This window comes from Podarcis pityusensis (genome assembly GCF_964106645.2).
Source record: "Podarcis pityusensis genome assembly, chromosome: 6".
Taxonomy (NCBI): domain Eukaryota; kingdom Metazoa; phylum Chordata; class Lepidosauria; order Squamata; family Lacertidae; genus Podarcis; species Podarcis pityusensis.
Window position 1 is genome coordinate 62165714 of NC_138030.1, and position 25647 is coordinate 62191360.

The window sequence follows — 25647 nt, forward strand, 5'->3', positions numbered from 1 at the left end:
GTTTCAGCCTCTCCTGCTCCTTCCTCCGCCAGAAGATGGAGCAATGTAATCAATACCTCTACACGAGTCTTTGTCTTCTATAGTTCTTGATTTGATGGCAAATCCTTAATCTCTTCCCTAATTGTATCCTATTTTTATGTACAAAACAGTTAGGAGTAATATGGGTTTGCTCTGGAGTAAAGGAACACAGCTTAATAGTGGACTTGGGGTGAATGGGATACACGTTTAATAGAACAAATATGTTGTTCTTGCAGCAGCTGCCTTTGACCCATTTGGCAGTAGTCCCAAGAAGCCTGCCCCTGATCTTCTAGGTTCTTTTCTTGGTTCATCAAATGCCACCACTGATCCTTTTCTTCAAGGAGCACGGAGTCCCTCACCTACTGTTCAAGGAGATCCTTTCAATATGGGTAGGAAACATTTCAAATGCCCACTCTTTTGTTTTTGAATAGAAGTTTAGTGGTGATAACCATCTCTTCATACACTTGCAGATTATTCATAAGGTCAAATAGTTTCTCTTCCAGTTTCTTAAGTGGTTAGTGGGCCTCAGATATACAATACTAAGATATGATTTTCATGTTTTGAAGTTAACAGCAACAAGCCATGGGCTCCGAATCGTTCACATGCCAAACAATATGAAATTGTTTGATATGAGGAAGTTTATTGGGGAGACTGTATTCTTTTCCATAAAATTTGAAAAAGACTGAAATCCTATATACACTTATGTAGGAACAAACACCATTGAACTCTGTGGTGCTTACTTTAGAATGAACACATGGAATATGGTTGTGTGGCATCAAAAAGCATGTCATTATGAACTGTAGGTCTAGATGGGCTGGGTTTCTCTGAGGGCTACAGTAGAACTTTTCTCCATTTTAAAGCTTAGTATAAGTGCATCTAAATTTTCCAGCAGGCTGCAAGCTTAATCTAATACAGTGGTACCTTGAGTTACAAACACCTCAGGTTACAAATGCTTCAGGTTACAAACTGCACTAACCTGGAAGAGTTACCTCGAGTTGAGAACTTTGTACCAGGATGAGAACGGAAATTGTGTGCCGCTGGCGCAGTGGCAGCAAGAGGCCCCATTAGTGAAAGCACGCCTCTAGTTAAGAACAGTTTCAGGTTAAGAAAGGGCCTCCGGAACGAATTAAGTTCGTAACTAGAGGTACCACTGTATTAATATCCAGGCTTGGAAAATAGCATGTACTAATTTCTGATACAATGAGTAACCAATGCACCCAGTGTTCTGTCAAAACTATGAATATAGTGAAATAATGTGCATCCAGAATTACTGGAAGGACATTTCCTTAATTTTGATAAACATTGTATGTTAATAGGCAATTCTCTTCTTGTTTAGCTTCTTCTAGTACACCATCTGTTTCCATTCAGCCAGATGTTTCAGGTGATTGGGAATGGCCTAGCAAATCAGGTTTGTCTGAAACTAGTTTCTAACTTGTTTAAGATGATTTGCTATGTGACGTTCATTCCTATTGGCTATGAACAGTGACACTTTCCACTAATTTCCAAATAGTCCACTTTACATTAAAATGAACCTATGTGATGAGGTAATTGCACAAATGGAGACCTCTAATGGTTATTTTAAATAAACTTATCAAATTCATTTGTTCTTATTTGAACATAAAACATGCACACCAAAGATACCAAGAAGATTGTATCTCTGGTCCAAACTAGCTATGAAGTTAAATGTGTCTTTGTATTTAACATGCATTAAAAACAATGCAAATAGCCAATGGTTGGTGCTTAATAATTATAATAATTATAATAATTATAATTAAAAACATCAGGGGAGAGGAATTTAACCCTTTCCTCACCTTTTGCTGTCCTGATGAACATATGCCTTCTGTGGCTGCTGTTTGCATTGGGAATAAATCCCCCATTGGTTTAACCTCCCTTTTCCCTACCTGTTGTGATCCCAATAATCATCACCCTCCACAGAAGCTGCTATTTGCATTAAATATGTGCACATTAAATGCAATGATAAATTTGATATCGTCTATAACTTGGCCCTCAGAAACAAAACATACAACGCAGAAAAAACTAGTCTAAGCTTTAAGCAAGAACTACTCAAATTTGTTTTAAAAGTCTGAGCAAAATGTAACATTTTTACACACAAAGATTCCCAACTCTCTTTGTGCATGCCTAAACATGGCAAATGGCTTGTATGCTATTAAAACTGGCATATTATTCATACTACTAGCTACATTTACACAATTGTCAAAAGCCACTTCATAGAACATGAACGAAGTTAAAATTCTTTAGTATTTGTTCATTTGATGGCAAAATTTAATGAGGGTGCAGCCTGAGAAATTGCCACCACTGGTGAGTTTTGCCAAAAGTTATTTGGGTCGCAGCAGGAACACCTTCAATGCTCTGTTCAATGTATCTTCTTGTGTGAATTTTGTACTTATCATTTATCTCTAAATTACACGTCTGCTGAGGTGTCCGTGTGTTGAGCTGACCAACTGATAAGAAGCAGCAATCTTATATTAATTTTGTATCTGAGGTCATTAAATTATATTTTATAAGCGTTCTCTTTTTTCTTCTTAGGTGGTCTACGTATGGGGAGCAAATCAGCTGCTACCAGCCCTACAGGGTCACTACACAGCACACCTACACATCAAGCCAAACCACAAACACTGGATCCTTTTGCTGACTTGGGAACTCTTGGTGCAAATCTGGCAGGTTAGATTAAACCTGAACATTGTCCATGTTTTTGGCTACCCATTCTACTCAATCAGATGTGCATTTTTACACTAGGCAATGAAAGGGGGACCACAGTGAATTGCACAATGGAGCAATTAACCACTTGCCTGCTTCTCTGGAATGAATAGCCCTTGCAAACCCATCCATGGCAGGCAAGCAAATGCTGTAGAACTACATAGGTTGATCCTGTGATCCTGACATATTATTGCTGCATATTCAACTTGTTATGCTTTTTATGAAGCAGAAAGAGAGAGAAAAGGCAGGCTGATCTGAGAAAGATGGTAAAAGCAGGCAGATTCAGTGGAGGAGAGCTTTAAAATCTGTTTGCAAAGACTGGCAGATTTAGAAGGCAGGATCTGCTCCATCTCTTGAGTCAATTAATACAGATCGGTAGCTTGATTAGACTTTCAATAAAATGTTGTATTTAATATGAGTGAAAGGCTACTATTTACCTTTGCCTGATCCCACCATAGTTACCATGAGAGAACCACATTGTGGGATGGCATGAAGTAAAGCTATGCTTTCAAGCTCTCACCTCTTTTACACATTCAACAATGGTTTTAGCAGTACTACAACAAAGCTTTAAAACATACACATTTGTGTTGGATCTGCTGAGACTCATGATAAACTGGCTATGTATCTTAAATATGGTTCTGTTCAATTGAATTTGAAAAACCCTTAATTTGCATAAATAACTCCCATTGGGCTTTTACAGTCTTGATTAGCAAACAACAGGATAGAGCAGGTCAGGAAGGGTGTTGAAGTAAAGAAGGCCATAGAGACATTACCAGTTGAGCACTGAAGGAATTGTCCAAGCCTGCCTGTCTGTGGATCTGCTTATGTGGATCTTTCCCCATTGCTTTAAAATTCTCACCAGTCCCCCTACCCTCCAAAAATGCTTTACATTTACAGCACACAACATCCTCCAAAGAATCCTGGGAACTGTAATTTGTTAAGGGTGCTGGGAATTATAGCTCAGTGGGGGTCAAACTACAGTTTTCAGGATTCTTTGGAGGATGTTGTGTGATTTAAATGTATGCTGTGGCATGTGACCTGAGTCAGACCATGGTCTATATCAACTAGCAGCAACCCACCAGACAGCAGGTATTCCCAGCCCTATCTGGCGATGCCAAAGAACAGGGGTCAGCAACCTTTTTCAGCCATGGGCTGGTCCACCGTCCCTCAGATCATGTGGTGGGCCAGACTATATATTTTTTTGGGGGGGGGGGGAATGAACGAATTCCTATGCTCCACAAATAACCCAGAGATGCATTTTAAATAAAAGCACACATTCTACTCATGTAAAAACACGGTGATTCCCGGACCATTCGCGGGCCAAATTGAGAAGGCGATTGGGCCACATCCGGCCCACGGGCCTTAGGTTGCCTACCCCTGCCAAAGACTAAACTAGGGGCCTTCTGCCTGCAAATCAGATGTTCTAACACTGAGCTATATAGTTCTTCTATATACATTTACAAGGTGACGTTTACAGAAATAAAAACTTGGCAATATAGTAAAAATCCATGTTCACAAGACAGGAATGCATAGAGCTTTGCAAGTAGGCCTTACAGCAATATATCTGAGAGAAATTATGTCAATTAACCCCAGAAGGCTATAGTACTTTTTTTGACTATTTTTACAGAAAGCCTTTCTCCTCTGATACTTCTGAATCATGCTCTTCTAACTAACTAAAAAGGCAGCCAGTAAAAAGTGAAGAAGTTGAACTGAGTTTGGTTTTTCTTATATTCTCACTAACTTTTTGTCAGTTGAACAAAACATGAAGAGCAGTACTGAAGATCTCTTGGGCTAATTAAGTACATTTAATATGTGATAGGAAGATAAAGGGAACTGCTACACTAATTTGTGCATGGCTGCTATTGTACACAAATATTTGTGTTTGCAATTCAAGGTTAACCTCCAATACAGGCTTTAATATATGAAAAAATTACCCTGGGAAGGTGGCCTTTCCTCTCCCTGCCCCACCCATTTTAACCATATATCATGATTAATTGGATAGATCCAAGACAGATGGATCTGTCCTGTGAACAATGCAATGTGTGGGTTGCATAGGGCATCACTTAAATGTGGGGCACAACCCTAAAAGTCATGGACTGACTTCTTGTCATTGACAACAGTATGTGAAAAGTTAACCTTGCTTAGTAAATACAGTTGAGGAACAAAGTAGGAAATTCTGGGAGGGGGTGGGAAGGATGAAAATGTACTAAAACTGAGAGTAAAATGTAGGTCACTGCCTTGTTTGCAAGTACCTTCTTCAAGGGATGCTTTCGTCTTTCCTCCTTTTTCTAAATAGGCTTCCCTTCCGTCTTCCCTCCTTGGCCCCCTAATTTCTACCATAACAATAACAGCTTGCATTACCTCCGCTCCCTGTTGTTTACCACTTCATGTGTCCAAACCTCACATTGGTTCTGAAATTAGGTGTCCTGCTTCCCTCTGCTGGTGTTCTGCTGCTCTGCAGGATCAAAAACAGAAAATGTGTCTGATGTCACGTAGTGCAACAACTTGTGGCTATTTCTTCTTTTTTTGAAAAAAGAAAAGTCTGCAGTACTGAAGGGGTTCCATGATTTTAAGTAAAAAGAAGTTGAATATGCAGAATATTAATATCTGAAGTAAAAAAAACCAAGCAGCCAAAAAAACCCCACAAGCAACAAAAAGGCAATTTTTAAATAATCTATAGTTTCTACTATATTTATGTGATCAGAGGAAATGGTGGAAATGGTAAAGTTCTGGTGGTACTTTACCAAAACAAATGGGTGAAGCTTTTGAATTCTGTAAAAAAAATAATTGTTAAGGACATTGGTGTTGATTGGATTTTCATTCTGATCCAGAAATTGCTGCCTGCAAGTGAAAATACCATTATGCTTATTTTGCACAATGTTGTGTTTAGCCTTCAAATTGCTGATAGCTTGGAGAAAAAGAATGACACGTAATCTCTTTCTCTCTCTTTGCCCCCCCCCCCAATTATTAGTAGGTTGAGTAATCATATGTGATCTGTATTTGTGTAGACTGCTCCAGAATGTAATTATATTCAGTATTTACACTCTTGAGTAACTTACAAGTTTAATCTATGCCAAATCTTCCAAGAAATGCATATTTGCTGTTTTCTGGTGCAGCACATTTCAATATAAGCTATGTTGTTTCCACCTGCCCTATGCTACATTGGAATATATACCTATAACCCAATGCTACTAATATTCTTCTTTAAATGCTTATATATATTTATTTAAATATCTGTATATTAAATGATTTTGTTAACAAGTATACAAAAGAATATATAGATGTAGGTGAAATCCAAACATTTATGTGTGCATATCTAAAGTGCTTCCTGGAGACTTTATTGACTTGAGAGGTTTTTATTTTTGCTTCTTGTGCTGCACTGCAACACTTTTCCAACCTTCAGACATAGAAGGGATGGGTGGAAGCCTCAGTGCTTGGACCCAGGTCCACCTGCAGTCCTTTGAATCTTAGTAAGGAAATTACCAGATATCAACTGGTAATTCTGCTTTCCTATTACACAGGCAGTATTATTAACACAAAATGCTTTGCTTCATGTTTCAGGCTGTCCTTCCTTCGCTAGCAAACCCAGCACACCGACAGGAATGGGTGGAGTATTTCCTCCTATGGGGTCACCACAGAAACCATCTCCTCAGCCAATGGGAGGAGGCAGCTGGCAACAAGGCACTGGATACTCTTGGCCACAATCACAGACAAAACCCCAACAAAGCATGCCACATTCCTCTCCACAGAACAGGCCTAATTATAATGTGAGTTTTTCTGCAGCGCCCGGTGGCCAAAATGACCGTGGAAAAGGATCAGGCAGTTCTGGTAAATTGATTTTTTGATCTTTTTAGTCTTCCGATGCGGTTTTGTAGTTTTGAAGGCCTAGAGGTGGAGTATTTCCAAGCTGAAAATATTCAGTCAGCTATAATACAGGCGATGTGTTTTGAAATTAATTTAGACATTCTGGTTTTAAGTGAAGAACTAGATATTATTGCAGACATGATGTCATGCCCTGACCGTTGTCATCACTGTGGAATAGGGATGGGGAAACCTGCAGCATTATGACCTTGCATCTTTCATGCTACTGGGAAGATAGGAAGAAAGAAACTCACTCAGAGGGGCTGTCATATTTGGTGGCAGTCCCATATCTGCCAGAATGTTCAGCTTCACCCTAATTTGTTCTGCATCAACTTAGTGGGTGTCAGATTTAACAGATGTCGTGAGCAAATAGTTAGAAGGCATCTAGTTCTTATTTATCACACTATTTTATTCAGTTTGAATTGCTGAGTGAGTTCAAGTTCAAAATGGGCAAGCAAAACTTGTAAGATTCAACTGGGAAATCCTGCTTGTACATGGATGCTTTAGAAAGGGTGATGTGCTAAGTGACTTGTGTTTTTAGAGTGACCTGTACTCAGCAGGGGGGTGAATGTGCCATCTTTCTCACAACGGTGGTGTTGGGAATAAAAGTGCTTAAACTCCTTCTGTTTGCGCTGCAGAGGAAAAATACAGGTATGCCCATATGTACTTCTCTGCATCGTACGGAATGATTTTGTAAAGTATTTAGAATAATGTGACATTTATATCTTCTTAAATCAAGTAATACTTCCTTTTAACACTCTATACTTTTTTCCCATTAAGAATCCAAACCAAAAGTGTCTGCTGATTTTGAAGACCTCTTATCTGGTCAAGGCTTTAATGCTCACAAAGACAGAAAGGGACCAAGAACAATAGCAGAAATGAGGAAAGAAGAAATGGCCAAGGAGATGGACCCTGAAAAATTAAAAGTAAGCTGAATGCTTTGGATTTGATTTCCAAATTGTTCAAGATTTTGCTTTGACTGGATTGTATAATAGTTGAATATTTAATACTTCAGAGATGTTTTACGATGCAAGCATGATACCAAGATCAGTAACAGGACCTTGTCAGTATTTGGGTTTTGCATGCCTATATTTTTCTAGAAAGCTTCAGTATCCACACAAGGGAACTGGTTGTTCAAAACTGAGAAGGTGGGGATGGACTGTGTCTAAATGTAGGTAAGACTCTGTCTTGATGGTAGAGACTCCCTATTTGTGCAGGAAAATAGTGTGGGAGAAGGATTAAAACAGTTCCCCCATCTCCGTTCTCCTAAACTCTGTGTGGGTGAAAGTTGGCATGCATTCTTCCCTCATGCTACCTGGAAATATCTCTGGCAGTAGAGAACAGCATGCAGGTTCTAGGTCTTGACCTGTGTGGGGAGCAAGGACTGGATCAGGAAAAAGGGCGGCCTTTGGCCTGCTCCCTCAGACCTTAATTCCCTCTCATCACTTTTTCATAATCAGCCAGCTTCAAACCCTTCAACAAGGTGTGGGGGGCGGGGGCGGTGGGGGGCTAAGCCCACTTAGCCCAGCTTCTCCCAGCAATGGCTTTGGCCATGGGGGGTCTCTAAACCCATTTTGCTCTTTTCTAATTACTGTTTAAGGGGTGAAAAGGTCTGTGATCACTATGGCAAATGAAGGTGTTTAGATGGAAGATAAGTGCAAAACTCACTATGCCTTCTGTTCCAACTCTCTTCATATGGTCTGTGGGTTCCAACTAATCACTAGTTGGAATGATTACCAGAAAAACTCATGAATAATTATTATAATTAAACTGACATTAATCTTTTATAAAGGACTAAATAGGGTCTGTCCCAATAACGGTACAAGTCTTTCATTTGGAGGATTATGAATTATGTATATAAGTTACCTAATATTTATTTTGCTAAGTTTATTCTATTTATATTGTTGAATCCTTGGGCATGTGATTCACACTAATTTCCTTGGTCACTAGCTATATCCATGTATCCCACAATTCTAATTTGGAGAGTTACAGAACAATACTAGCTGAATCTCCATATTCAGAAGCAGTTTTATGTATCTGTTCTTGGAGGTAACAATTTGACATTTCCATTTGATGATATCTATCTCCTGTCTTTCTGAGATTCAAAGCAAACTGGGAAGAAGCAAACTATAAACTGTTCCAATCAAATAAGTATTCATGCTAGTATAGATATTCTCTTGCAGTTTGGTTTAGTACTACATTATCTATTTTCACAGATCCTTGAATGGATTGAAGGAAAGGAGAGAAACATAAGAGCCTTGTTGTCCACAATGCACACAGTACTATGGGAAGGAGAGACAAAATGGAAACCTGTGGGCATGGCAGATCTTGTTACTCCAGAGCAAGTAAAGAAGGTTTACCGGAGAGCAGTGCTTGTTGTGCATCCTGATAAAGTAAGTAATAATATTTTATGTTAATCTGTTACCTCATGTACTCGTTTAATGATTCCTACTTGATCCATCCCTGCAATTACTTTCACCATTATCACTTTAAAACAATACGGAGCGAAGAGTCACTGCAGTTCACTGAAAATCTTTGGTGTAGCAATTATTACCAGTTGTGTGGGAGCTTAGGGAAAGTTTATTGGGATAATTTCAGAAATAGTCTGAAAATGTGATATGGCTCAGTCAAGTGAATGAAAATAATAAGACCTTGCATGTTTACTAATTATGTTTCTGGTTTAAGTTTTGCAGCAAAAAAAATGTTTTAAAATAAAAACTGTGGTTCATAAAACTGATATGCTTAGGCTAAGAATTAAAGTCTGATGGGTCTGGAAAAAATTAAACAAGGGGAAATGTTGATAGATTGTGTGGGCAAGATGTGAGGTCATGGTGAACAACATTACTTTATAGCTCAAAACTATATCAATAGGTAAATACTACGCCGGCCTATTGGAAGTTGTAAGTCTATCTCCATAAGAACTACAGATTGCAATAAAGCTTATTCACTAAAGGCAAGTGAATATGTACCAGGAGCAACCACAACCTACTTCTATAGTGTCATTAAAACATACCCTATTACCCCAGGGTAAATGCTGCAAAAAAAAAAAACATGTATGCACAGATCAAAGATATGCTTGCCTTTTATGAGTAAGAATTGCCTCTAGGCAGCTAGGTAGGAAAACTTTATACTATGTTGACTGTTTCTTTTAATCTACAAATACCTGATAAGTAGATGTGGGGATATAGGCTAGAAAAGATTTTTGTCAACTCATAACTATTCTGGGTTAATTCAGGGTTTCATGCCACCCTTTTCAGCATGCTTGCTCTTCTATGATAAGCGTAAATTATACCTACACTCTGCTATTGACTTTCTGTATGAACAGTGTCATCTTTAAGCTTATTTTAATATGTTTGTGATGTATCTTGTTTTGCTTTCTTGTAGGCTACGGGGCAGCCATATGAACAATATGCAAAGATGATTTTTATGGAGCTCAATGATGCCTGGTCAGAATTTGAAAACCAAGGCCAAAAGCCCTTGTATTAGCGTACTTCCTCAGACATTGCTGTAGACCTGTGCTAGTGCTCATATAGTTCCTTGCCACAAGATTTTCACAGCTGAATTAGTATCTGGCTGGAAATTTGGAAAAAAATAAGACTAGCCCTAACACTAAAACCTTTCGTATGGAGAACGGGAAGGTATGGAGGCTGCTCCTTACGTATGCCATGAATTACAGATGCAAAGAGAGGAGTTCTAGAAGTTAATCTTATAGTGTTCTTTCAGGTATAAACAGGGTAGGTAAGGTTGCATTCTAGAAAACTGGGATTGCTTGTCTTGGAACAAGTGAGGTGAAATGAATGGTCTCTCTCACTACGAACCAAATAGATGCTGTGTCACTAGGAATGTGGCTTAGTCTTTGAAAGTTTGTATCCAGGACAAGCTTTGTCAAAACAAAGCATAAGGATGTTCATATGTGGTTATTTGCTGTACACTAAACTCTCATAATAATTTGACCCTTCAATTACTTCTTGTAGTGTTTCTTTTTTTTAATATGACAGCTAGGCAACTGGATATGTCTTTGGCAACTTACTGCTGCCTTAAACATAGTACTGTATTTCGTGTTTCAGACAAGCAGACAGCTAGACATTTTACACCAACAAAGAATTTGGGAAGTGTCTTTAAATTATTATTTATTTATTAACATGCAAAAGCCTGTTGAAGCATTATCCCAAATCAACAGACCACTAAAGTTGTTTGCTGTTCATTATTATTAAAGTAAGGGTGCAAGAATACCTTGCAAAAAAATTCCCAGTTAAAAAACACTTTGAAACCTGCCTCTGAAACAAACTTTGCTGCCTTCTTCAGCATTGTGAAGTTATGTTCTTAATTGATTCAAATTGTATATTTAAATTGAATCAAATATCCAGTTTTTCCAGAACATTTGTGAACACAAGCTAATGTTACCATGTAGCCTCAACTTCTGGACTTCTATAGGTAACTTACTATGTTCATGTAGTTTTGTAAGATCTGAGGTGAGCAAAAAATACGAAAATTTACTTACTTACTAAAGTTATATTGGCCCAGTAAGCAATAATGTTCATATATTCACATTATGGTATCTGATGATAAAACAAAAGTATGTTCTCTCATCTAATGAAACTAATTTTACATAGCACTTTGAACTGTTTCTCCTTTTGCAGAGAAACTTATAATGGGAGTTTTATTTATTGACATTTCCTGAATGAAATCTGGTCTCTGGCTTGCATGGGGTAGATTAATATTATCTGGTCTCCTCTCCTTCAAGCAGTTGATAGTTAAGTCAACGTGCAGCAACAGCCATGTGAAACTTGGTTGTTTATAGAGGTCCAATGTGTTTATAGATGCTGATTCGATATATTTCTTGAAAACCAAGTATCTACAGGCTGTTGAAGGCATCGTGCCACTTGACTCCATTAAACATTGGATCCCATTATGCAGCCGATTTCTTCATGGAGCTGTTGAATAGTAGCTACAATAGTCACTGTATGGGGGGAAATGGTAACATGCATCTGCCTTTTTGATGTTCAACAGGTGGACAAAAAGGTTTCCACATGCAGGGAAAACTCTCTAGATGACGTGAAAATCTTGGTCAAATTGGTGTTTTAAGACAATCTGTTTTCTGTTGTTCTATTTTCTTTATAGTGGGAAACCCTTTTCTGCAGATACAGCATGTCCACCAGCCTATGTTTATTTTTATATTAAATGCCATCTTTTTGTTGTATTGATCCATTATTTATTGCCATTACTGCCAATGTGAAACAAAACACCAAGCTCTCCTTTTTATATGTACAAGATATTAAGACGTTTGAACAACTATAACAAACTGGATGTTATTTATTAACATATTATGAAATGTTTTGATCAAGTATGTGCTTGTCTATTAAAAACATTTTGAAATGTGAATCATGTTCCAGTGACTTGTTTTAATCCTTCATTCACTTCTGCAGATATTGTGTGAATTATGCTTATGAAATATAAATGGATTCAGTTAATGTAGCATCAGTTTTTGAAATTACAAAAATAACATTAGCTTTGTGCATCAGACTAATAGATCTTTTTTTAAAAGCCCAGGATAAATTCAAATTTTAACAAAATAAATATATCATTTAAGCTTCATCTAGTTCAGTAAAAAGGAAAAAAACTTACCCAACTTAAACACCTTCTCTAACTGCAGTGCTTTCAATGGTGCATGAAAGTGAGACCTATGTGTCAAAACTACTGAACTCAAAAGGGCTTTTCCTTTTCCTTTTGGTCCTATCTGCTCGTCAATGTTCAGGTTTACTGTTCTGACTAAAACCACTATTATAATCTCTCTTTTTTGTAAATATGCAGTATACTCAATGAACTGTGACTGGTTGAAAGCATTTGTATATATATTAAAAAGGTGAAAGAACTTTCAGTCCTTTTTATTTGTATTTTATCCTATGCAGAGGAAGACAAAGCGCCTTCAAAGGGGATGTTATTAAGTATATTGATACTGAGGCTGCTGTAGCAGGTGAAAGAAAATAAACCCACTACTCCATGGGACTGAATAACCTGTTCCTGAATGTACTCTCTTGTGTTACCTTACAGTACTATCCTATATGTCTTCATAGGAGTAAGTCCCATTGAGTTCAGTGGAGTTTACTCCTGGGTAAGAAAGAATAGATAGAAATGCAGCTGTAAGTCATTTTTATATGCTGAGAGGAGCAAATGACTTCATTCTTATATAAACTTAAAACTATTGCTCCTCTTTCTGAACTTGCGTCTAACATTATAGAATATGTGTTTTACTGAATGCAAAAATGCTTCTAGCTGCCATGTCTCCCAGCTTTATACCATAGAAGTCAACTCCTGGGAGCCCCCACAATAAAATATTTGAGGGAGCCAGGCCCCCACAAAGTTGATGGGCATTTCTATTCAAATGGAGGGGGTGTGTGCACTGCGTCATGTGATTGATTATGCGGTGCAGGGCTTACCTGGGCCCCCACAATATTTCATTCAGGTTGGCGCGTCTGCTTTATACAAAACATTGGCATTGTGGTGAAATCACTTTCGGGGAAAATTGCAGTAGGAAACAGTAGAAAGCATGAATTAGAAAGGTGTGTGGGTATATAAATATGCATGAGGACCCCAAGGAGCACTAATTAGACAATGCTTAACGCTTGATTTAAGTAATGGAAACCCCTGGCTGTACAGATGCCACCCATATTTCTAAATACAGTGGTACCTCAGGTTAAGTACTTAATTTGTTCCGGAGGTCCGTTCTTAACCTGAAACTGTTCTTAACCTGAAGCACCACTTTAGCTAATGGGGCCTCCTGCTGCTGCCGCGCTGCCGGATCACAATTTCTGTTCTCATCCTGAAGCAAAGTTCTTAACCCGAGGTACTATTTCTGGGTTAGCGGAGTCTGTAACCTGAAGCATATGTAACCTGAGGTACCACAGTATCCATGGGTGTGTGCAGTCAAAAGACTTACCCTCGCTGGAAATGGATCTACATCAATGGATCCATACAAGTGCGATTTATTTGGGCGAAAAAACCAGCACGCCCACAAACTCCCACTGACTTCTTTCGAAACTGAGGTGATGAATTGTGCATGGCTGGCATGACGGCGCTTGCTTGCTGAGGTCTTTGCTTTACTAACAGGGCCATCCTACTACGTCTGTCTGCTCTGAAGTAGGCCCCGCTAACCGCATGAGACTTACTCCCAGGGAAGTGTCTGGGATGGCAGCCCAGACTAAACACCAATTTAAAGTTTTTTGTTGTTTTTGTTTTTAAGATGGAGTTAATATCAGACGAGCACATGCCCGACCTCAAAACCAAAGTTTTTGCTCTGTGGGGCCTATGCTTGACCCTGAAAGTGAGATAAGAGGCCGCCCAAGCCTTTGCAATCCGAATATGCTCTGGGAGGGCAAAGGGAAATGCGGGGGGATGGATCCACAAAAAGATGTTTGAACATCTGGCACAAGCAGCAGGAGGACCAGGACCAGCATTTTAAGCCATTTCTGAGGGAATTTCTGAGGGAAATTCCCCTCACTTCGACTGCCTTGGCGCCGCCCTGAGGCAGCTCATAGGCGTGAAAAGAGTCTTAGTTTCTTTTTTTAAAAAAAGAAAGTGCTGCTTTTTTGTTGTTGTTCCCTTCCCCCTGTGAGAAGGGGAAGGGTTAGAGCAGGAGCCACGTGAGCAGAAGGCGGAAGAAGTCGACACATTATTCTCCGCCTCCTCTGCTTCGTCGTCCAGCGAGAAAGAGAGAGCGAGCAAAAAAGGCGCCCCGCAAAAGAAAAGGAGACATGGCGGGGATTAAAGGTATCGGGCCGCTTCTCTCCTCGCGCCTCTGTCTCTCTTTCTCTCTCCCTCCGCTTTCTCCGTCGGCGCGGCTCTCTCGCTCCGCCGTCGCTATGGCTACCTCGCTCCCGCCCCTGCCCGGGGAAAGTTCCTCTGCAAATACGGCTAAAGGAGCCTTTCGCTGTGCAGCCCCCTCTCGGTTGTCGCCAACAACAGACTTCTCTCTGGGGCAGCGTAACTTTTTGCACTGCGCCGGCGCTGGGTCTCTTTCTCCTCCTTCCTACGCCCTTTTCCAGGGTGTGGATGTGAAGCACGCGGGGTGGGGAATCCGGAGGCGCCGGCGAGGGCAGGGCTCTTTTCTCTGGAGCAACTGCCGAGAAGGGCTCTGGCCGGTCACATTTTGCTGAAAATTCCTTTCCCTTGAAGCCTATTTAAAAGTTCAGGAATTTTCCCAGCTGCTGTGACCTACCCCAAACCATTGTTTTACATGCGATCGGTTTTGATTCGAAAGCAAAAAAAGAAACCCACTATAGTTCTTACCAGTGCTTTTCTTCTAAAAAAAATATGTTTATGGGTACTCTCATTTTCCTACTCATTGAAATACTGCCCCTCAAAGGAGGTCAAACTTAGATTCACAAAATTTTTAGGGGTGTGCGTCCCCCCCCCCGAAAAAAAGCACTGGTTATTACAAACTTTTGGACTTTTTGTTTATTGTAGTCACCAAGGCAATGAGTATACAGCTCATGCGGAGTGTGGTACTTCACCAAGTTTAAAATCTCTCCATCCCAATTGCAGAAGTATAATTTAAGTGATCAGTGAAGCCCTTAAAAAAAGAAAATTCCAGCAAGAGGGTCCCATCCTGGAAGTATGGCTGTCGAAAGTGAAACAAACGTTATTTACTTACTTCATAAGATTTATACACCTCTTTATAGTAAAAACACAATCTTCAAAGTGGTTTGCAAAAAAAAAAAAACAACAACAGTAAAATTAAGGAAAATTCAACAAACCCTACTTTAAAACACACAAAAGTTAAAATACTAAAGCATTGAAATTACCTCGCCTTTCTCTGCATCCAGATAGGCTTGTCTAAATGCAAGAAGTAGTGACCGCCACCAATTTGGGATAACTTAAGGAAGAGAAGACAAATTCATGGAGAATCAGGCTGTCAGTGGATACTAGCAAGTGGTGGTGGTGGCGGGGAGAGCTCTTGCACCCAGGTCCTGGTTCTGGGCTTCCCATAGGCATCCCATTGGCCACTGAAGAGGATGTTGGGGCATTGGTCTGATCCATCAGGCTCCTCATATTCTTAAGGTAGATCAGAATATACTGGTAGATCTCTGGGTGATATGCATTAGATTACTAATGGCAGCAACAAGGTGATTTCCACTCCACCCCTATGTAGGCTGCTGAAATGAAGAAAGCTAGCCAGGAGTGGATTTTTTTTACATGAAATGACTGTGGGCTCAGTTATGTTCTGGTACTAGAAAGAAATTCCTAGGTTCAGGAGGCACTTTGGTATTTAATTCTAACTTTTTTGTTTTTAATTGGCTCTGATTGGAGTTCCAGTAAAAAACAAAGTAGATCCAACAAGCCTGAATTCTGACCACCTCTTGAGATCGAACATCTGCTGTATCAGGAGGCTACACCTTTAACTGCAATGTTGGATCACTTTGTGAATTAAACTGCACAGACTGTGATTGTACAAATGAATGTTAAGCGTGTTAGTGATGTCATTCTTTTTATTTCCACTTGTGTAGCCCTGGTTGGCTTATCGTTCACTGGAGCTATGGGTCTGACGTTTCTTGTATTGGGGTGTGCACTGGAAAGTTACGGGTAAGACTGAATTAATACGAGATATATCACTGTTCTATGTTGTGTGATGGTTCTAAGCATGCTTATTTGGAATGAAATCCTTAAACAAGCGGTTTATGAACGCAGGTTGAATTCTTTTTTCATTCTTACGCCTTTCGGATGATTGAGGGAAATGAGCGGCATCAGAGATTGTAACGGGCTTAATGTGTGGGAGAGCAGTCTGACAGCTGAGAAGGAAAATGAGGGTAGTTTGGTAAACCTTTGCTAAAGCAGTGGGTGTTGAGGAATAGAAGTTGGTATGTCAGAGAAGATGCAGTAGAATGCTAAAAGGTTCACAAATTAGAATCTGAGCTGATACGGAGATAGGAGATGACAAGGGATGCGGGTGGCGCTGTGGTCTAAACCACTGAGCCTCTTGGGCTTGCTGATCAGAAGGTCGGCGTTTCGAATCCCTGCGACAGGGTGAGCTCTGTCCCAGCTCCTGCCAACCTTGCAGTTCAAAAGCATGCCAGTGCAAGTGGATAAATGGGTATCACTGCAGTGGGAAGGTAAACTGCGTTCCCATGCGCTCTGTTTTCCGTCACGGTGTCCTGTTGCACCAGAAGCAGTCATGCTGGCCACATGACCTGGAAAGCTGTCTGTGGACAAACGTCAGCTCCCTCGGCCTGAAAGCGAGATGAGCGCCGTAACCCCATAGTCACCTTTGACTGGACTCAACCATCCAGGGGTCCTTTACCCTTTCTTTAAAGAGATGAAACTGCAGAAAACAAGGGGCAAAGAAGGGAGGAGGAAGAAAATGCAATTGGGCTGGAAAACTGAGTATCCTGAAGTGAGTGGAAGAACAAATGTATATGGCCCTAGATTTATACTTCAGTGACTTTTTCCTATGTACATTGGTACGTCTGGATATGAATTTAATTAGTTGCGGAGGTCCATTCTTACCCCGAAACATTTGCATCCAGAGGCGCCTGTTCTGCGCAGGCGTGCGTGACCGTAATCCGCTTCTGCATAGGTGCGGGTGGCGGAAATCTTTCCGTTACTTCCGGGTTTGTCGCGTGCGTATCCTGAAGTATTTGCAAAGGGGACAGTACGTAACCTGAGGTTCCACTGTATATAATTATGTGTATATTTCTGTGCTCAGCTGTTACGATTTCAGAGGATGATAATAGGTTGTGCATAAAATTCATTTTAAACGGCATTAACTTCTCTCATCTTTTGTGTTTGTCATTCTGCAGCGTTTACTGGCCTTTATTTGTTTTGATATTTTACTTCATAAGTCCTATTCCCCACTTCATCACAAAAAGAGTAAGCGATGATACTGATGCCGCAAGCAGTGCCTGCAGGGAGCTGGCATGTTTCTTCACGACTGGAATTGTGGTTTCTGCCTTTGCGTTTCCTATTATCCTTGCACGCGTTGAAGTGGTAAGGTCTTATCACAAGAAAAGTTTATATGTCACCTTTTGACCCCTCACAGTCCTGGGCAAAATACAACATCCCACTCTTCTGATTGCTCCATTAGCACAAGCATTTCGGCTTGCCAGATGGAATGGACCCCCCCCCCCAAATCTTTCCCCTGTATGCTGTTCCCTCACATTCAGTCAAATTTTTGGGGGGAGGAAGCTTGGTGCTCAAGCAGAAGTCCTTGCACAGGGCTTCTTCTGATGAGAGTCATTAGGTAAATCCCACGCCCTGTTTTTCTGGTGTATGGCACATTGCCTTGCAGATAAACACTTCACAAAATGAGTCATCTTAATAATGTCTTCTGGTTAAGTTGCTGCTCACAGTAAACCAGACACAGCACCAAGCATAATTTCACAAATGTCACTGTGAGTGACGCTGCTGCCCCCTTTTTTTAAAAGAAAAGTTTACATTAAAAAAAATAATTGCTCAGCACTGTAAATAGAAATACTGGGTGAAGCCACTTCTAACTTCTCAGTTGAGGGGTAGGACCCAGAGTAACTGAGGATAAAGAAAGTTATCCCAACACTTTTCCAGGCCCTCTCAGGAATCCAGAGAGGCCTGGATGCTTCTGGTTCTTGAGGTGCCCAGCCATAATATCAAAATGTCAATACATGAAAACATAAAAAGCACTAAAAAGAGTGCAGTGTTAAGTAAGTTATTTAACAAATGCTGCTTCTAACATATGCCTTTTACCAAATCACCTCTTGCTTAAATTTTCAGCTGTGTGATAGTGTCACATTTAGGTCCAGTGTGCATAAAAGCAAGTTGTCAAATGCCAAAAAATTAACAAGTGACTAAATATAAGCCCCCCCTTTGAACTTGTAGCCCAAGCCGAACAGCCTTGGATTTGCCCTGCCCTTGCAGTTACAGTTCTGAATGAGGAAGTTGCTGTTAGTGCCATTAATTTCTTTAGTCCCATATCTCTGGGCTCAGACCCTGACATGCACTGGGGATGGAGCCCAGAGGTACTGTGAATGACTGTGATTGTAGCTGACTCAGCCAGTGTTGAAAGAAAAGTGCTGGGTGTGAGGCAGACACAGATGCTAATAACTTCCTTATTCATATTGTCTCTGGGAATCCAGCCTGAACACGAGAGGGCAAAAAGTTTGTAGTGAGCTGTGCTCTCTCTCTCTCTCTCTCTCTCTCTCTCTCTCTCTCTCTCTCTCTCTCTCTGTGTGTGTGTGTGTGTACATGCAGATGTCAGCTCCTTCACTCCTGACCTTCATGTGTTTAGTGTTAAGGCCTGAAGAGGGCTTCTTAAGTGCACTTGGCTGAACCCCCATTTTGCCCTCAGACTGAAGCAGACTGATAAGTTTTTAGTGGTCTACATGTTTACATGCATTCTGGTTTGTTTCCTTTTGAAAACTTTATTTCGCAATAAGGTTTTCACGTGAATAAACCACTGGTTGTGCGGATGGAATTCTGAAATCTCTGCAGTAAATGTTTTCTAGCTGCAGCCTAGAGGAGTGTAAACACCTAGCTGAACTTATGGCGGTTTAGGCGTAGTTAACACACACCAGATTGCATTGTCTGGCTTTGATGACGGGAGCTCCTTTATATGCCCACCTGTGCTTGCAAGTATGCATAGCAGGACTTCATACTGCTTTCCATTATCTGCTTGGCAACTTTTCCAAATCCACAGAGAGCAGGAAGGTAGAAGGAGGTGCTACATGTTGCGATTACTGATATCTGCAGTTGCTCACCTTCCATGCTTTAAGAAAGTGAACTATTACCTGCTTTAATGAATTATTTTTTGGTGTTTGTGTTAGCTATTGCAGATGCTGTTTTGGCTTTCATTCAGGTATTCCTCTCTATCCACTTCCATACCAGCAGGAGTGAGTTCAGCAGCATCAGTAGGCGAGAGCTGCTGCCCTTGCATGTTGTTATTGTGCTCTGTTCTCCTTCCCCTGTTGGTTGCCTGTGACAAGATAGGCTAATGACAACCATACTGGGTTAAGGACAGCCATACTGGGCAGCAGAATGCTTGGTGATGCTGGCTGTCTTGCTTGCAGTGTCCAGTTAGAAATCCTTTGAAACTCCAGTCTCCTGCTCACTGTTCTTAAAACATCCCTCCCATTCACAAATGGTGAACAGTCTGTTTCACCCAATTTACATTTCTATCTTGTTTACTGTTCTGTTTGCTCTCATTCACTTTGGGAGTTTAATAGGACAGGTTAAGATGAACAAACTTTTTTTTGTTTTTTGTTAGTGCACTTGACTTTGCCTTAATGATTAAGCCACAGTGCTGTGTTACCAGAACAGAAGCACGTAAAGATATATTTACATCTTTCTCATATCTACTAGTATTCTCCCTGGTTTCCTTCTCCCGAGCCCTTAGTTGAGGTTTCATAAACTTGTTATGTCTAGAATTCTCCTTTCCAAGATCTTATCTAATTTATTTTCCAGTAGTAGTACTACAGTCATACCTTGGGTTTACAAACGTGATCTGTGCGGGAGGCACGTTCACAACCCGCAGCGCCGCATCTGCGCACGCGCGCGATGTAATTTTGAGTTTCTGCGTGAGCGCCGAAACCCGGAAGTGACCTGCTCTGGTACTTCCGGGTTCGCCGCGGTCCGCAACCCGAAAACGCACAATCCGCTGCGTTCGTAACCCGAGGTATGACTGTATACATCTTCTGTATACTTAGTCCATTTCTCTTTTTAAGAATGTTAAATAAGAATAAATAATACAGTCCGACCACTAGAGAGAGCTCTAATTCCTTTTCTTACCAAACAATGTTTTGCTAAAGGTTGAAGATTGTTAAACATCTGGAAATGCAGAAACCATGGGTGGGAGGAACATTTTTACAGGTTTTTGGTGAAAGAAAATCTGTACAATACATATAAAACCCAAAATTACTTTACTGGAAGAGCTTAAAGTGAATAATGGCTAAGCCAATAGAATTTTATTTGCTGATCTATGTGGCATATTTATGAAATGTAAAAATATAAGTGCTACGCAGCACAGTGCTTTGAAGTAAGCTGCACAGAGTTCTATGAGACTTATTTGCTCCGAAGTACAGTAGATCTTTATAGGTTTGCAGCATCAATTGTATTGAAACAATATTTCTCAATAGTGCCAGTGCTAGAGATAGAATTTTGAAAGTTACTGCTTCCAAAGGTATTTAGGTATATCTTAGTTTTTGTTAGTTGAGAAAACTTAAATAAAATACTGTGGTAGAAAGTACCGAGTTTGTGTTATGGGTCTATAACTTTAACAAATAATAAAACCATGTAATAAAACCTACATTTTGTTTACTACAATCATTTTACAGCTTCTAGCTTTTTTAGGTGCTTTTATATAAAAAAGGCTGCTAGCAGTAATAATACCATTTTATTTTTATTTTTTAAAAAACTTGCATATTTTTAGAAAGTTCAGAAAACCTATAATATAATCAAGAAGTAGCATTAATATGTATATTGAGCCAAGCAGGGTTACTATAAAGTTTATATCATCAACTTTTAAAAATGGGCTGCTTCCTTTGATCATTGCTCTCAATCTTCCATGTCTGCTTTTTGCTTAATAGTTTGCATGTTTTCAAACAATATTGGTGTGCGTCCCCTGATGCACAAGATCAGGAATCGAAGGCTCATTGAGAAGCACAAGAGATTAGTGACTGTGTTGTCCAAACGTCTTTCTGCCTTCCTTGTTGCAGGAACTCAATGTTCCCAGGTTGACCAGAGTTGTTGTATATACTTCCATTTGAAAGTAGTTTTCCAGCACCAAGTTCTGAGAATAATGCTTGGTGGACCTGTAATCCTATGCCCATTTTTCTGGGAGCAAGCACTATTGAATTCATGGGACTTATTTTTGAGTAGACAGATGGAGGATTGCCCTATTAGTAATCTAGAGCAATAACAATGGAATAATAACATAACAGTTTAAATTTATTTTAACTGTAAGAGATTTACAAGTGTAAATTCTTTTTAATATTATTTTAAAACATTGTCTTTTCAAAACCATTTTACTCACAATTCAAAGATAAATGATGTCATATTTGTCTTTATTTTATCAGTTTCACCCAAATATTAGTTTGGCCAAGGTGGCAAAGAGAAGCAATGTGTGGACAATGGGATTTCCAGGCCTTCATAGTTCTAGTAATGGGGGCAGACTTTTAATTTGCTCTTTTGAGAAGACTATGGCAGGCTGCCGCTAAATTACTCTAAATTATTTTCCCCTTCCATTGTGGATGAGCTTGAAAAATTATCACTGAACATCTTGTAAACTTTTCATGAACTGCTATCTCGACCAGTTTTACTGTACTCATAAAGGACAAATAATTGTTTATATATATATCACTGCATTTTAGCGAAATGTTTAATTAGTTCCTGTAATGACTACTTAGGTATGTAACAATTTCAGATTACATTAGTTTGCTTGGTACTCAAAATTTACTGTTTGATCGTAAGCGCTTTTAGCATCCTGATGTTGTATTTCTTTGTATGTGTCTAATGCTCAAAGTAGGGTGCATTTTCTATCAATGAATAGAGAGTAAATCTTTCTTCTTATTCACTTTGTATTTCAGATCAAGTGGGGAGCTTGTTGCCTTGTTCTGGCTGGAAATGCAGTAATTTTCATTACCATTTTAGGCTTTTTTGTTCTATTTGGAAGAGGAGATGATTTTTCCTGGGAACAGTGGTAGACTTCACTATGGATTTTCATATGGATCTGCACTTTAGGGCTTACAAGGAGCTTTACTATGACACGGATCTTAGAGTACATTGTATGTATGTATGTATGTGTATACACGCATACGCATATGATGACATATATTATTTGCATGCATTAATAGCTTTACACTATTTCAAGGCTTCCCAAACTTGGATCTCCAGCTGTTTTTGGACTACAATTCCCATCATCCTTGACCACTGGTCCTGCTAGCTAGGGATGATGGGAGTTGTAGTCCAAAACCAATGGGAGAAACCATGCACTATTGGATATGGGTCCGCTTTTTGTATCTGGTGCCAGCCTAACACAGGGTAAATGTACTGCCTTTTAAGTACTAGTCTTTGTATTTAGTTGGATACATGCAACTTGCTGCAATTTGTGAGAATTTTTTGGACTGCAACATACATTTTGCAAATTGGGTCTGTCTTGCAGGTTAGATGGATTTGTAGTGATGTGGAGTTTCATTTCAACACTTAAATTTGATACAACATTTGCTTTTTAAAAACAAAACAATCCTGACGTACAGAAAAAAAGGTATTGAAAGTATATCAAATGCAAAAAAAGAGTTTCATTTTGCCAAAGTGCTGAAATAACTGTAGTAAGCATTTCTTCATGACAATAGCACAAAGACATTTTAATGGTAATGTTTGTAAAATACTCAGACTATTTGACTCTTGAATTACTCAGGGTTTGTAATGCTTTGAATACAGTCTTGAAGAGCTTTTGCATGAGTGAGAAAATGGGATACAATCCTGCAGATGCATTTCATGCATTGACAGTTCTATTCTGTGTTGCTGGAAGTTTTGAGATAATTAATTTTAAAAGTAGTTTTAGCTCTGGTAAGAGTAGAGGTATGAAAAATTAACGCTGCCCTCCTCTACACGTTTGCTTGGGAGTAACCCAGACACAAGTTTATTCTACTGAAGACAGTGGGATTTACTCCTGAGTCAACATGCATAGGGTTAGGTTGTGAAGTTGCCTTATAAATTATGCTGCAGCAAAAAAAGAGAGAAGGAATAGAAATTTAGCTTTGATCTTCTTTTCCTGGTGTTCCAAAAGTCTGTCTTTCACCATCATTTTCAGATAATACAGAACACACCTTTTTAAAGGTGGCATGATAAAGGCAAATGATAATGTTCACTTTCTGGCGCAGGGGTGGGTTTCCCGCAGCCTCTGGCCTTATTTCACAGGGCCTTCAACCTGATTTAATATGGGTATTCAAAAGAGTGTGCCTTGCCTTGCTTTGGGATCTGCCCCTCCAAAACTGACTTTGGTCGCACCCACCTTGACCGAGTGTGACCTTCAAAAGGAGATAGGTTTTGCCATCTCTGTTCTAAAAGGTGCTTTACTCTTTAAAGTGGGAACACAAGTTATTTTATAGGTGAGATATAGTGATGAAAGTTCCCACCCCCCATTTAATGTGCAAACTCAAATTACTATTTGTGGTGGTGTGAAATAAGAGTTATTGCAAGGGTTATAAAGGTTCCTGTGAGCCTGATATTATTTGGCTCCAAGCTTGTCATCCTCCCAGTATCTGTGACCTGTTAGCGATTTTCATTATATAGTAAAAAAAAAAAAAAAAAAAAAAAAATTGTGGTACCCTAAATACTCATAGTAATCTTACTCCAAAGTGCCTTTCTCCAAGATTATTGTGTTCTGCAGGAGGCATGTGCATCAAAGCCATGCTGCATGTATTTGATAAATATTGCTTTGCATTCTCTTGTTGACGATGTTTCATATACAGCATATATGAACTTTTGTAACCTTTGTAATTTATGTCATTTGAAGTACTGGAATTGCACAGTATTCGAATACATTTGTGAATGTATTTTTTAAAAACTCAATAAAATTTTACTTCAAAGTCTTTTTTGTGGCGTGTCTTCTGAATTATTGTGTCCCTTTTGATTTTATAACAAATTAAAAGAAGTAAGGACTGCACTGACCTTGATCTGTGGAAAGTAAAATATAAATGCAAGTAAAAAACTTACTGTAAGTGCAGTAAAATGAAATTCCCCAAAAGACATGGCTCTACCAATGTGGGCAGCAGTTTTTGCCTAGTAAACATAACAAGCTCAGTTAAAAGTACTTCCCATTATATAATGTTTGGCACTTATCACTTCTGACAAGAGAAACCTTATAAGAACTGTTTATCTAAACTTGCCTTTAATGCAACACAAACAGGTTCTAATTACATTTAATGGCACATTTGGGTCTACAATCAAGTGAAGATGCAATTTAAGATTTTCTTATTTTCAGCAGATTAAATTAAGCGTTTCTCAAATAAGTGATAGCTTTTGTTCTGTATACATATAATAAAAATGTAAGGTTGTTCTCACATTGTAGTAAGCTTGGCCACAGGTGTGTGACACTGCAAACTGCAGCATGATAAGCAGTGGAGGGACAGCTAGAGCACACTGCTTTGCCCCAGCCATCTTGGGGATCCACTGTTTCTGCCACCAGTTAGGATGAAGAGCCAGCCTAGCGGGAGGAATAGCACAGGAAGGTGATTGGAAGTGGTGGCTAGCTAGCTAGCCTGGTAATCTGTCATTACTGTCACCATTTATAATGAAGAGTTGGCCTACAGCAGATCTCTAGACTGGCTAGCCACCACTTCAGGTCTGTTTCCTGCAGTGATCCTCCTGGTGGGCCAGTGGTCCCACTTGGCTGCAGTGGTGGCATGAGGTGGAACCAGAATGACAAATAGATTAATGGGGGGACTGGAAGGATGACAAAGTCTAGGAGTTGGGGTTGGCACAGTACATGCGGGCTTCGTGAAGGCTAGGCAGATTTGGCAAGCAAAGGTTAGTGGCGGGGATGGGTGGGTGAGATCTAGGGAGGCTTGGTGAGGGGGTTAGATGGGGTTGGCAATTGACACCCCTAAAAACATGCATATTTTCCTTCAGCATTTAATATAGCCTTGGAAGAGCACGGGCTTACAAAATCAGTTGTTGCTTCTAACTTTTGCAAATTACAGCATTCTAACGGTTTGGGTAGATATGTAGCAGTTCTGGGTTGGATTCCCCCTCACCCTGCATCAGCTCCCATGCTGTTCCAGAGGGTCCTCCACCCGGTGGTGGGCAGGGACAAAGGCAAATGTGGATGTGATTCCTACCTCTGTACTGTTGGCTTCGTGCCAGTCACGCAGACATGTCTACACCACCATCCCATGTACACACTCCCCTACATCCAAACAAGCAAGAGGCATTATCACAGTTGAAGGACACATTTGAGCCGGACAAAAAGCACTCGAGGCATGTGCAGAACTGGGACGGTGGGTGGCATTGCGAAAGTCCTGAGGGCCAAATAGGCCCCGAGGCTCTCCAACCCTGCCCAAGGCTATGAAGCCTTCTAGAAAGAAGCTT

General features: G+C 39.9%; 2 protein-coding genes across 6 annotated transcripts in view; both read left to right on the forward strand.

Moving 5' to 3' along the window:
- The window catches only part of DNAJC6 (DnaJ heat shock protein family (Hsp40) member C6), a 49179-nt gene extending 37200 nt beyond the window's left edge, over nucleotides 1-11979 (forward strand). For 4 of the 5 annotated variants that reach the window (XM_081011747.1, XM_081011743.1, XM_081011746.1 and 1 more), the window contains 7 exons: nucleotides 255-407; nucleotides 1355-1426; nucleotides 2566-2700; nucleotides 6298-6564; nucleotides 7378-7523; nucleotides 8814-8990; nucleotides 9982-11979. In XM_081011747.1, coding sequence (XP_080867873.1) covers nucleotides 255-407; nucleotides 1355-1426; nucleotides 2566-2700; nucleotides 6298-6564; nucleotides 7378-7523; nucleotides 8814-8990; nucleotides 9982-10083 — 1052 coding nt within the window. In that variant the 3' untranslated portion in view covers nucleotides 10084-11979. The remainder of the gene's footprint in view (nucleotides 1-254; nucleotides 408-1354; nucleotides 1427-2565; nucleotides 2701-6297; nucleotides 6565-7377; nucleotides 7524-8813; nucleotides 8991-9981) is intronic. The other variant, XM_081011744.1, reaches the window with a different exon arrangement.
- Nucleotides 11980-14229: 2250 nt separating this feature from the next.
- Nucleotides 14230-24151, forward strand: LEPROT (leptin receptor overlapping transcript). The gene is made up of 4 exons (XM_081011874.1): nucleotides 14230-14364; nucleotides 16101-16176; nucleotides 17391-17577; nucleotides 22143-24151. Exons 1-4 carry the CDS (start codon nucleotides 14349-14351, stop codon nucleotides 22257-22259), a joined length of 396 nt encoding a protein of 131 aa, XP_080868000.1. The 5' UTR covers nucleotides 14230-14348; the 3' UTR covers nucleotides 22260-24151.
- Nucleotides 24152-25647: the final 1496 nt, after the last annotated feature.

Bases quoted from the DNA above. Each gene is read 5' to 3' on its own strand.
- LEPROT (XM_081011874.1), top strand. The intron at 16,177-17,390 runs GTAAGACTGAAT...GTCATTCTGCAG, and splicing joins TGTGCACTGGAAAGTTACGG to CGTTTACTGGCCTTTATTTG. The intron at 17,578-22,142 runs GTAAGGTCTTAT...TTTGTATTTCAG, and splicing joins TCCTTGCACGCGTTGAAGTG to ATCAAGTGGGGAGCTTGTTG.